This window comes from Ranitomeya imitator, chromosome 8, assembly GCF_032444005.1.
Source record: "Ranitomeya imitator isolate aRanImi1 chromosome 8, aRanImi1.pri, whole genome shotgun sequence".
NCBI lineage: Eukaryota > Metazoa > Chordata > Amphibia > Anura > Dendrobatidae > Ranitomeya > Ranitomeya imitator.
Genome location: NC_091289.1, coordinates 164,565,468 through 164,578,468, shown reverse-complemented (window position 1 = coordinate 164,578,468; position 13,001 = coordinate 164,565,468). Strand labels below are relative to the sequence as shown.

The 13,001-nt window shown below is 45.8% G+C and overlaps 1 protein-coding gene across 1 annotated transcript in view; it reads right to left on the bottom strand.

Moving 5' to 3' along the window:
- Positions 1-13,001, bottom strand: part of LOC138648128 (uncharacterized) — a 147,044-nt gene that overhangs the window by 117,347 nt on the left and 16,696 nt on the right. The window contains exons 13-14 of the mRNA XM_069737633.1: positions 701-761; positions 160-613 (exon numbers count right to left, since the gene is read on the bottom strand). Coding sequence (XP_069593734.1) covers positions 160-613; positions 701-761 — 515 coding nt within the window. The remainder of the gene's footprint in view (positions 1-159; positions 614-700; positions 762-13,001) is intronic.

The window sequence follows — 13,001 nt, the reverse complement described above, 5'->3', positions numbered from 1 at the left end:
GGAATGCCTCTTTAAGGATTTTAATATTTGCAAAATGTATTTAAAAAATACCAACTTTTGGAAAAACAATTTAAAATAATTTTAAGGAAAGGACTAAATGGCAATATTTCCCAGAAATAAAATATACATGGCAATTTGTTTTGGAAATTTATTCTGTACCTGAAGCTGATAATGTGTTATCTTTGGCCTGAGGTTTCATATGTGCTGTTGTGTCATCTTGTGGAAGTGAAGATGTTGATTCAGATTTGATCGTTTGGTCAAATGGTGCAACCGGAAGAGAAGGTGATTGAATTCCTGTAGTTCCTTGTGGTACAGTGTCATCCGAAATATCCGGTTTTAGTGGTGAGTCTTCGGTACTGGATTGTGAGGTATTTGCAATAGGTAGTTCTGGCTCTTGATCAGGACTTGACAACTTATCCCTTGCATCACCTGAGATATCAAAAGTTTTATGGAACACAAATGATCCAGTCCGTATTTTCTTCCTGCTGTTTATGTCTCCATTTTCTGTGAATCCATCATAACTGGCTTGATATGGTATTTTTTCTATGATCACTTTGCCACCATTCCTAGTTATATATCCATCACGGATAGCTGCTTGGCAAATAGATGTATCCTAAATTATATAAAAGTAGTTAAAATTAAGTAAAATAAAATTTTCTGTAAAATTTCTTAAACAGAAACAATGAAAAATGTGTCTTACATAAGTATATGCTTTTTGGATAATAGATTCCTCTTGAAGACAATCGGGTGGGCATATGATTCTAGAAAATAGAAATTAAAGTTAGAAATACAAAGTCTCTATTCTTCAAAGATTGTTGATTATTTCCTACAAACATCTATCATACATTGTGTCATTTGCTTTTACATACTTTTGGGAAAAATATATATATTTTGAGTATTAAATTACACGTGCATGTCCCTATGTGTGCGTGCTCTAAATATTTAACCAAATGAAATAAAAATGTAGATATTTTAATGGGTTGTTCAGACAATCACTTCTGAACTGCATCATATACTCATCTCTCAGACTGGCACTGTTCCAGCTGTCGATGTTGTGTCTGTTCGTGCTTGCATGACATTGCTATGTCATATGAACAATGTTGTCTAGCAATGGCTGATGGACTTCAGTGCTCACCCTTCTTTCAGACAAAACTGTTTTATCCAAGAAAATTTTGAGCACTGAAGCCCATCAGCAGCCACTGATAGACCGCAAAGATCATGTGACATAGCAACATCATTTGAGCGCTGCCATAACATTGCACCAACATGGCTGGGAAAGCTCCAATTTGGTCACTTTCTGTAACTTACTTTGATGGTTGACCATCATAGCCAGCGTCATCATCAATTTATATCTCACTGTCAGCCTCATCCTACCTATCTAGGATAACTGGATATCCCTCTTAACATCCATTTAATGCTCATTCTCCTCCTTTCCATTACCCGTCCTCCAAAGCGTGCTGCATGTAACAATGTCCTTGGGGGTCCCAAACAGACCTGGGTGGCAATTATTATGTAGAAGTTGCTTTTCTTCCTTCATCCTCTTTTGGATATTTTTTTATTTTTTTTCTAATATAAATTATGATAAATAAGGGGCATAACATCATTAATGCCACAGTTCTCCCTACTTACACATTTAGAAGCTTTTTCAAAGGGCTTAAGTAGATGACATGACCACCACAGCTGACTCAACGAACAAGATAGCTAAGGGTAAGAATTGTGTCCTCCTAATCCTACAGGCCCCATCTCATCCAGTTACAAAAAATATAATTAGAAGTTTTTGTTGTCAAATATCTGCCATAGCCTACAGATTGCTATGGCTCAGAGGACTAAATGATACAACAGATATTTGTGTCATGTATGGAAAGTCTGCAATATAAACAGTTACAGTGTTACAGCAGTGAAGGAGGAGGGTTGTGCAGAACACTGAGTCAAACTGATGGTGCAACTGTCAGATGAAACATTATCCTCCTGTGACTGAAACAAGTGACGTGTCATGTATTCCATATTGTCTTCAGCTTCCTCTCCATTAAATATGTTTACAAGAGATAAAAGATGACAATTTGGAAAGTCATTTAGTAGTAGTACTGCCTGGTTGGTGCCAGTGATGGTGGCACACTTTTTCTTTTACCACACATTTTGTACTACAGTACAATTAACTTTTGTCAATATTTACAACCCCAATTATTTACCCCTTGCCAAAAGAACCATAACATGAAATGCTAGGTACATACAGAAAGCAGAATGTGGAAACAGTACTTGTTTGGCATATACTGTATAGCTGTCAAATTGGACTAGTAAAACAGGTGGGTTAGAAAAGACACATGCAAAGTTAAATATTTGAATGGTTTTAAAAATATTTTTTTGCTAGTGAATCACCCCCAAAGGGCCGTGGGGTACTCGGTACCGGGTCCTACGGTTCACAGGGGATGTCACGGTGGCTGACCCGGTCCCTGGCTCGGGGAGGTCTGTGTAAAAGGGAAAGGTCTTTAAAGGGATAGAGTTTATGTTCATGATGCCACCTGTGGTATTCGGTCAGAGTGACCGAAGCAATTTAAAGGGGTCCGCTGGGGTGATGTTATGGCAGCTAGATGGTATACCTTCCCACAGGTGAAGTATTTCCCCAGGGCTTTCTGGTGTGTAGACGGTGGATGGTGAGAGGCGCAGAGAAGAACAAGGACACAATGTTGCAGTCTCTTTACCTTTACTGAAGACTTTAGCATCCACAGTTCAGGGCACCAGATCACAGGGCAGGCAGAGTCCAGCCGGTGTGGAGGCAAATCCAGAGTTCTCTTGTCCAGGTGGAAATCAGTAGCCTTCCCTTGCACTGTAGTGGTGTAGTCCCTTACTGCCTATGGCTTCACATAAGGGTCTCACAGATGTGGTGTTTCTCTCTCTCTGTCCCCCATATAGGATAGGACAAAACCAATATGACTGGTGACTTGAGCCTGTTTATAGGGTCTCTTACATAAACCAGCTCTGTAGGTGTCACCATGCCTCCTGGGTGTAGGTGCGGACAGGTAACCTGCAATTAGCTGTCCTGCCAGTCTCTGAAATAAGGCGTAGAGGTCCTTACTCCCTTGGTGTTCCAGCTACCTGGATTTTGCACCTCAGAAGGAGACAGCTTGAGAGGGGCTGGTCCCCTTCTGGTATCCTCTCCTTTGCTTAGACTTCCTGCATGCTCGCTGCAATACAGTTCTGCCTTTCGATGTCTCTTTCCGGGAGCTGCAGCACTGAGGGCATGCACAGCTCCGTTGACCCTCTGTCCTCCTCAGACACTGGTCTGGAACTAACTGAGCTGAGCTCAGCCAGCAACTCACTAACTATCCCTACAGACTGCCAGTTATATTTATGTGGGGAGTGACTTAATAAATAGGAGCAGAAGCTCTACCTGGTGGCCTGGAGTGTGAAATGTGTTGCACGTTTGTGACACCTTTATGCAGTTATCCTTTCTTGCCTCCAAACGTGGCATCACTCTCCCCAAGAGGAAAGCAATACCACTGCGACGACCAGGACCCTGGGGCGCCACACTAGCATGTAAAACAATTATTCCCCCTTTCCAAAAAGGACATAAACACAAATGCTTAATAGATAGGTATACATCCAGAATGATAATTACGGCAAAAGGCTGCAGTATTGCTGAGGCAAGTATAATACAATATAGGGTGTAAAAATTGAATCGTTTTATGTCTTAATATTTCTATTTTTCTTGCAGTTTCATTAACACAATTATTCTTTCCCAAATGGATGTAACAAGAATTGCTAGATAGGCACAGTTGAAACTAGAAGTTTAGATACACTATATAAAAAGACACATATGCATGTTTTTCTCAATACATGACATGAAATCAGAATAAACCTTTCCCAATTTAAGTCACTTAGTATTATCATAATTATTAATATTTGCCAAATGCCAGAGTGAGAGAATGTTTTAAGGCATGTTTATTACTTACTGCAAAGTCAAAAGTTTATATACAATAAGATTACTATGCCTTTACACAATTCTGGACTGCCAGTATGATGATGCCATGTGTTTGGAAGCTTTTGATAGTATTTTTTGGCAACATCTCAGTTAATTAGAGACACACTTGTGGATGTATTTTAGTGTACACCTGAAACATACTGCTTCTTTGTGTAGCATCATGGGAAAGTCTCAAGAAATCAACCAATATATCAGGAAGAGAATTGTAGACTTGCACAAGTCTGGCTCATCCTTGGGTACAATTTCAAGATACCTGAAGGTGCCTCGTTCATCTGTACAAACAATTATACGCAAGTGCAAACAAGATGGGAATGTCCAGCCATCCTACCAGTCATGAAGGAGGCGGGTTCTGTGTCCCAGAGATGAACGTGCTTGGCTCCAACATGTGCATATCAACCCAAGGACAAACGCAAAAGACCTTGTGAAGATGATGGCTGGTAAGTTTGTGTCAATATCCACAGTGAAAGTGAGAGTCCTGTATCAACATGGGCTGAAAGGCCACTCTGCCAGAAGAAGCCATTACTCAAAAAGAAACATAAAAAGCCAGATTAATGTTTGCAAATGCATACAGGAACAAATACCTTTATTTTTTGAGACATGTCCTGTTGTCTGATGAAACTAAAATTGAACTTTTTGGGCATAATGACCATCGTTATTGTCTGAAGGAAAAAGGGAAAAGCTTGGAAGCCTAAGAACGCCATCCCAACTGTGAAACACGTGGGTGGGGTGGCAACATCATGTTGTGGGGTTGTTTTGCTGTAGGAGGGACTGGTGTACTTCACAAAATAGATTGTATCATGAGAAAAGAAGATTATGTGGCAATACTGAAGCAACATCTCAAGACATCAGCCAGGGAGTTAAACCTTGGGCGGAATTCGGTTTTCCAAATGGACAATGACCCGAAGTATACTGCCAAAATGGTAGCAAAGTGGCTTAAGGATAACAAAGTCAATGTTTCGGAGTGGCCATCACAAAGCCCTGATCTCAATCATATTGAAAATTTATTGGCAAAGCTGAAAGGCCGGTGCGAGCAAAGCAACCTACAAACCTGGATCACTTACACCAGTTTTGTCAGGAGGAATGGGCCCAAATTGTGACCAACTATTGTGAGAAGCTTGTGGAAGGATATCTCAAATGTTTGACCCAAGTTATTCAGTTTAAGGGCAATGGTACCAAATACTAATCATTACTAATGAAATGTATGCAAACTTTTGACTTTGCAGTAAGTAATAAAACGGCCTTAAAACATTCTCTCTAATTGACCTAAAACGGGAAAAGTTTATTCTGATTACATGTGAGATATTGAGAAAAACATGCATATGTGTCTTTTTATATAGTGTATGTAAACTTCTAGTTTCAACTGTAGATACATATAGATATACAAAAGGCTAAATGAGGCAACCAGGCTGCAGTATTGGCACTGCATGTACGAGTGTCAAATTAGACTGGTAAAACAGGTGTCCAAAAACACACATGCACAGTTGATGTGTGGACTTTTTAACTTTTTAAAACAAATTTTTACTACATTTTATTAATACCATTGTATCCTATTTTTCCTTCAAGGACAGGAAAAGAAATGCTAGGTAAGTAGGTAGGTAAATAAATATCCAAAATGCAAGCCACTTTATTGGTCTGGCAATATATTTAAATTTGACAAGTACAACAGATATGTAAGAAAGTAGATTGTGACACACACTTGCTAAGGCTAGGTTCACATTAGCGTATCTGTGCGCAGCATGTCATCTGCATGCGCAAACACATTTAAATGCAAGCATTACGCAGAGTTTTTTTATCAGCATCAGCTTATGCATGACACCAAAAAAATGCTGCATGTGCTTATGTTTGTATGCGTTATTGCCTGCGTTTGCGTTGATTATGCGCAGTATTCGATATTTCCAGGAGGACGTGTCTCAATGGGCATTTCCAGGGAGTGTCCTGGACATGCGCAATCCTAAATACGCAAGTGCATCGAACGCATGCATACGCATTGTTAGGGCTAGCGGAATGCACCAAATAATAAGACTGATAGTGTACGGTGCGTTCGTAGCCCGGGGTCCACCGTGCAGAGATGGAACCTGCTGCTGAGTAATGACGGACTATATGGCGGTAATCATAAGTATACTCGCGTGGGTTAAACTTCACCCAACGTGAAGGAAGCGATCCTGTTGCGTCACAGGATCGCGGTACCGCACATAGAAGGCGAGCAAGCAGTCAGCGAACTTAACCCCAACTAGGATTGAAGTCCGATTAGACCACTTGCTGACACAACACCGCAACAGGGTGTGTTAGGCAACTCTTATAATTAGAGCACCGAAGTGCGAACTGTGCCGTGCTGGCAGGCACCACTAAGCACCCAGACGTGGGTCAGGAAGCGCACTACTGGCGCGTGGCGCCGCACTGGCGGTCACAGCAATAGACGCTGATACGTGTGTGACACGTTGAGTGATTTGTCGGGCGCTAGATAGCAGCCATACTCCATATGCGAACAGTCATACAATAGGGTAGGGGTATTTAATGAACGACTTGCACTCACAACAAACACACGTATTCAATTGTACACTAGCGCATGGCCGTGCGGTCATGCGCAGTTTATATAATTGCAGGACAGGAAGTGGCCACAGAAACTTTGCCCTTCCAGGGCCTGCCAAGAGGACCAATGGAATGCGCTGCAGAGCCAGAGCACATGACCCTCGATCTCCAATGGGAGATCTTGCTCTGGGCATGCTCAGTGTGCGCAAACAAGGACTTAGTCCCAGGGAAGTGCGCTCGCCGCTGACCAGCACTGACTTTAATGGCAGAAGCTGAAGAAGCAGCAGTAACTCTCTGCACAGAGCGAGAGCGAGCAAGACACTGGGAGCGACGTCCCTGCTGAGCAGACTCCACTGCGGCTGGAGGAGAATGGGAGACCGCAGCGGAGACGGATCGAGATTCCCCCTGTGCAGCAGAGGAAACTCGACTCCTAACATTACCCCCCCTCCTTGGGCCCCCCCTCCTTGGGCCTCGCTACGCTCAAAGGCAGCAATGAGCTGTGGGGCCCGAATGTTTTCAGCAGGCTCCCAAGACCTGTCCTCTGGACCATAACCCTTCCAATCCACCAAATAAAACTTTTTGCCGCGTACCACCTTGCACCCCAAAATAGCGTTCACCTCGTAATCGTCCGTAGACGAACCCGATGTCCCGGCAGATGACTCGGAAAACCGGGACATGTATACGGGTTTCAAGAGGGACACATGAAAGGTGTCGGTGATACCCAAGCGTGGAGGAAGAGCCAGGCGGTAGACCACAGGATTAACCTGTTCGAGAACCTTGAAGGGACCCAAGTAGCGAGGAGCAAACTTAGTGGACTCAACTCGCAGCCTGATGTTACGGGCGGATAGCCACACCAAGTCGCCAGGGGCAAAAGTCGGAGCGGGGCGCCGATGAACATCGGCGGAGGACCTCATTCTCTCCTTGGAGGCCCGAATGGCATCCTGCGTGCGATCCCAAATGTCCCGTGCCTCCACAGCCCAGTCTGCCACCCTGGGATCAGCAGAAGACACAGGCATGGGCACAGGAACACGCGGATGCTGGCCGTAATTTTAGAGGAATGGAGTCTGACCGGTGGAGTCGGCTACGGCATTGTTAAGTGCAAACTCTGCCCACGGTAGCAAGGATGCCCAGTCATCCTGTCTGGCAGAAACAAAATGTCGCAGATATGTGACCAAGGTCTGGTTGGCCCTTTCTACCAACCCATTCGTCTCGGGATGATATGCCGAAGAGAGATTTAACTCAATACTGAGTAGACGACATAGCTCCCTCCAGAATCGAGACGCAAACTGGGGACCCCGGTCACTAACAATTTTGTCTGGCATACCGTGTAAGCGAAAGATATGCTTGATAAACAAGACAGCCAACGCCCGTGCAGATGGTAGCCGTGGAAGAGGCACCAAATGCACCATTTTGGAAAAATGATCGGTGATCACCCAGATAATGGTGCAATTACGAGACTTGGGTAAGCCAACCACAAAGTCCATCCCGACCATCTCCCAGGGCCTGTCAGCCACGGGCAGAGGATATAGCAAACCAGCTGGCCGTTGCCGAGGAGTCTTGTTCCTGGCGCAAGAGACACACGCCCGAACGTACTCCGCGACATCACGAGCCATATGCGGCCACCAGTATGTCCTCGCCAGTAACTCTGATGTCCTTCTAGTACCAAAATGTCCACCCACCCTGGACGAGTGCGCCCAAGAGAGAACCTCCGGTCGCAAACTAGATGGAACAAAAGTCTTGCCCGGGGGCACAGACTCCAGCGAATCCGGGGCCACGGTTCTCAAACTCTCGGTGGGGACAATAAGCCGAGGCTCCTCCTCCTCCTCCGCAGATGACACAACAGAGCGAGAGAGAGCGTCGGCCCGAATGTTCTTCTCCCCAGAAAGGAAATGGAGGGTGAAATGAAACCGGGAGAAGAACAAGGACCATCTGGCCTGGCGAGAATTCAACCGCTGAGCTGTCTGCAGATACACCAAATTTTTGTGATCTGTGAAGACTTGGAAGGGAAAACGTGCTCCCTCCAAGAGATGTCTCCACTCCGAGAAAGCCAACTTCATGGCTAGCAACTCCCTGTCCCCGATGGAATAATTCCTCTCTGCTGGTGCGAAGGTCTTGGAGAAAAAGAAGCAAGGATGCTTCCGACCTTGAGCATCCTTTTGGAAGGGGACTGCTCCAGCACCAACAGAAGAGGCATCCACCTCCATGATAAATGGCTTATCAACATCGGGGCGATGAAGAATGGGAGCGCTAGCGAAGTGTGACTTTATAGAAATAAAAGCCTTGGAGACCTCCTCAGACCACAATTTGGGATTCGCCCCCTTCTTGGTGAGGGCAACCAAGGGAGCTACCAAAGTTGAGAAATGCGGGATGAACTGGCGATAATAATTGATGAACCCCATAAAGCGCTGCACCGCTTTAAGAGAATGGGGTTCCTGCCAGTCCATCACAGCCTGTAGTTTGGCAGGATCCATAGCCAATCCCTGGGCTGAGATGATGTAGCCTAGGAAAGGTAAGGACTCCTGCTCAAACATACACTTCTCCAACTTGGCATAGAGGGAGTTTGCCCGTAGGAGGTTGAAGACTTTGCAAACATCTCTCCGGTGTGAGTCAATATCTGGAGAGTAGTGTTGAGCATTCCGATACCGCAAGTATCGGGTATCGGCCGATATTTGCGGTATCGGAATTCCGATACCGAGATCCGATATTTTTGTGATATCGGGTATCGGTATCGAATCAATAGGGATGTGTAAAATAAAGAATTAAAATAAAAAATATTGATATGCTCACCTCTCCGGCGGCCCCTGGACTTCACGCTGCTATCCGGGAGGCTTCTTTGTTTAAAAAGCGCGCCTTTCGGACCTGTGAATGACGTCCCGGCTTCTGATTGGTCGCGTGCCGCCCATGTGACCGGCACGCGACCAATCAGAGGCCGCGACGTCATTCGCAGGTCCTCAATTCCTAGAATTAGCAGTTTTGTGAATGAGAATGACGTCGCGGCTTCTGATTGGCCGCGTGCCGCCCATGTGACCGGCACGCGGCCAATCAGAAGCCGCAACGTCATTCTCATTCACAAACTGCTAATTCTAGGAATTGAGGACCTGCGAATGACGTCGCGGCCTCTGATTGGTCGCGTGCCGGTCACATGGGCGGCACGCGACCAATCAGAAGCCGGGACGTCATTCACAGGTCCGAAAGGCGCGCTTTTTAAACAAAGAAGCCTCCCGGATAGCAGCGTGAAGTCCAGGGGCCGCCGGAGAGGTGAGCATATCAATATTTTTTATTTTAATTCTTTATTTTACACATCCCTATGGATCCCAGGGCCTGAAGGAGAGTTTCCTCTCCTTCAGACCCTGGGAACCATGAGAATACCTTCCGATACTTGATGTCCCATTGACTTGTATTGGTATCGGATATCGGTATCGGCGATATCCGATATTTTTCGGGTATCGGCCGATACTATCCGATACCGATACTTTCAAGTATCAGACGGTATCGCTCAACACTACTGGAGAGTAGATGAGAATATCATCCAGATAGACTACGACCGAGGTGGAAAGCATATCCCGGAAGATATCGTTCACAAAGTCTTGGAAAATGGCTGGGGCATTACAGAGCCCAAAGGGCATCACCAGATATTCATAGTGCCCATCCCTGGTGTTAAAAGCCGTCTTCCATTCGTCCCCCTCACGGATGCGAATCAGGTTGTAAGCACCCCGCAGATCTAATTTAGTAAATACCCTTGCTCCCCGAAGCCTATCAAACAGTTCAGATATCAAAGGCAAAGGGTATTTATTCTTAACGGTGATGGCGTTAAGACCCCTGTAGTCTATGCATGGACGCAATTCCCCACTCTTCTTCTGCACGAAGAAGAACCCTGCCCCAGCAGGTGACACTGACTTCCTGATGAACCCTCTTGCCAGATTTTCCTGGATGTACTGTGACATTGCCTCCGTCTCTGGGAGAGATAGCAGATAGACTCGACCCCGGGGAGGCTCAGCACCAGGCAAGAGGTCAATAGGACAGTCATAGGGGCGATGGGGCGGAAGGGTCTCCGCCGCCTTTTTGGAGAATACGTCTGCATACGACCAATACTGCTTGGGGAGAGAGGAAAGATCTGTGGGTACCTCAGTTGTAGCTACCTGAACGCACTCCCTCTGACACCTACCCCCACAAGATTCACCCCATCCCAGAATTCTGCCTGAGGACCACTCGATATGAGGAGAGTGGTACCGTAGCCAAGGTATTCCCAACAGGACTTCATCAATTCCCTCTGGAATGACGAGCAGAGAAATAATCTCCTGATGAGATGGCGACATGGACAGAGTAAAAGGGATGGTCTGGTGAGTTATCTGTGAGGGCAGAGTCGACCCATTCACCACTCGTACCGTTACAGGTTGAGCTAGCATAACCAGAGGTATTGCGTGGCGTTGGGCGAAGGCAGAAGACATAAAATTGCCCTCCGCCCCAGAATCCACGCAGAGCTCTACCGAGTGGGAGAATGAGCCTAAAGTAATTGTCCCCTTAAAGGACAATTTAGAGGCAAACGTCGCCGTGTCTAGTGTACCTCCACCTACGACCACTAGATGCTGACGTTTCCTCGACCGCTGAGGACATCTGGTGGCTAAATGTCCAGACTGCTGGCAAACATGACAGACCCTGAGTGCACAAGCGGTCCGGGACTTGGGTCCCACTTGTGACACTTCCCTGGCCTCATGTGACTCAGGAACCTGGACCGGAGATTCCAGAGGTTTGGCGAAAGTAGGAGCCAGCCGAAACCTCTGCCTACACTGGGCTCGCTCTAACCTCCGCTCGTTAAAACGGAGGTCAATTCGAGTGGAGACTGTTATTAACTCCTCCAGTGTGGCAGGAATCTCCCTAGTGGCCAGAGCATCCTTTACATGGTCAGCCAAGCCCCTCCAAAATATGGGGATAAGAGCTTTATCCGACCATTCCAGCTCAGATGCTAAAGTGCGGAATTGGACGGCAAAATGACTGACCAAGGACTCACCCTGAGTTAATGCCAGCAGTTGGAGCGCAGTGTCATGGGTGACTTGAGGTCCTAAAAGACCTGTTTTAAAGTGCTCAAAAACAGAGGAGCACTCAGCACCACATGATCGCCACGCTCCCACAGCGGCGTAGCCCATTCCAACGCCCTGTCCGACAATAGAGACACAATAAATCCCACCTTAGCCCGCTCTGTGGGGAAACGTGCAGCCAGAAGCTCGAGATGAATAGAGCACTGACTCACGAATCCCCTACAAAATTTGCTATTACCAGAAAATTTTTCTGGCAGCGGGAGGCGAGAAAATGTCGGAACAGGGGTGGCAATGGACAAAGTTGATGCAGCCACGCTGGCAGCCTGTACAGCAACTGCGGTAACATCCACAGCTGAGGTTGCGCTCTCGAGAGCCGCCAACCTACCCTCCAGCTGCTGTATATACCGCAGGGATTGCTGTTTGTCCGTCATCACTAGCCAGACCCTGGCGCTAGTGTAATGTTAGGGCTAGCGGAACGCACCAAATAATAAGACTGATAGTGTACGGTGCGTTCGTAGCCCGGGGTCCACCGTGCAGAGATGGAACCTGCTGCTGAGTAATTACGGACTATATGGCGGTACTCATAAGTATACTCGCGTGGGTTAAACTTCACCCAACGTGAAGGAAGTGATCCTGTTGCGTCACAGGATCGCGGTACCGCACATAGAAGGCGAGCAAGCAGTCAGCGAACTTAACCCCAACTAGGATTGCTACAAAAAATGCAACATGTTGCGTTTGGCGGGCGCAGCGAAACAACGCATGTGGACGCATCCGCATACAAACTGATGCCAACGCATGTCCCTGCATACACAATGTTAAATATAGGTACTCAAGACGCATGCAGATCTATGCGGATCTGTACTCTGCGCACCGATACGCTAATGTGAACCCGGCCTAAGGTAGACAGTCACAGCTAAATGTCTGTAGTTTGGAGAATTTTGTTTTCCATTTAAAAAACAAAAAAATGTTTCTTTCCTTCACAATGAGGACTGCACTATAAATGTAAAAACTCAGTAATGTCACTTGCAGCAAGCAAGCACACATTCTCTGACTAACACTAATTCAAGATTTATTTTTTGTGTGAAAAATTTGCTTTGGCTTGTTGCTGTGTTCGAGTACTGTACATTAGGAAAAAAAATAAAGTATCATTAAAATGCAGAAGAATAAATGCCAGCTACATTATGTGACTGATCATTTAAACTGGAACTGGCATTGATGTTGTCTCCTCTTCTATCTGTCTCTTTATCAACTGTATCTCTGTATCATTAACATACCACTACATTCATCTTCTTCACTGCTGCAGTTATACAACACACACTGTGCACTATGTGTCCAATGTTTTAAGCCTTTCTCTATCTCTTTTGTTGAGCTCTCAATTTTAACATCCTCTCAATATTGAAAATCACACTAAAATGGCTGCTGCATTTCCTGCCTCAGCTTTTATGTAATATTCTATG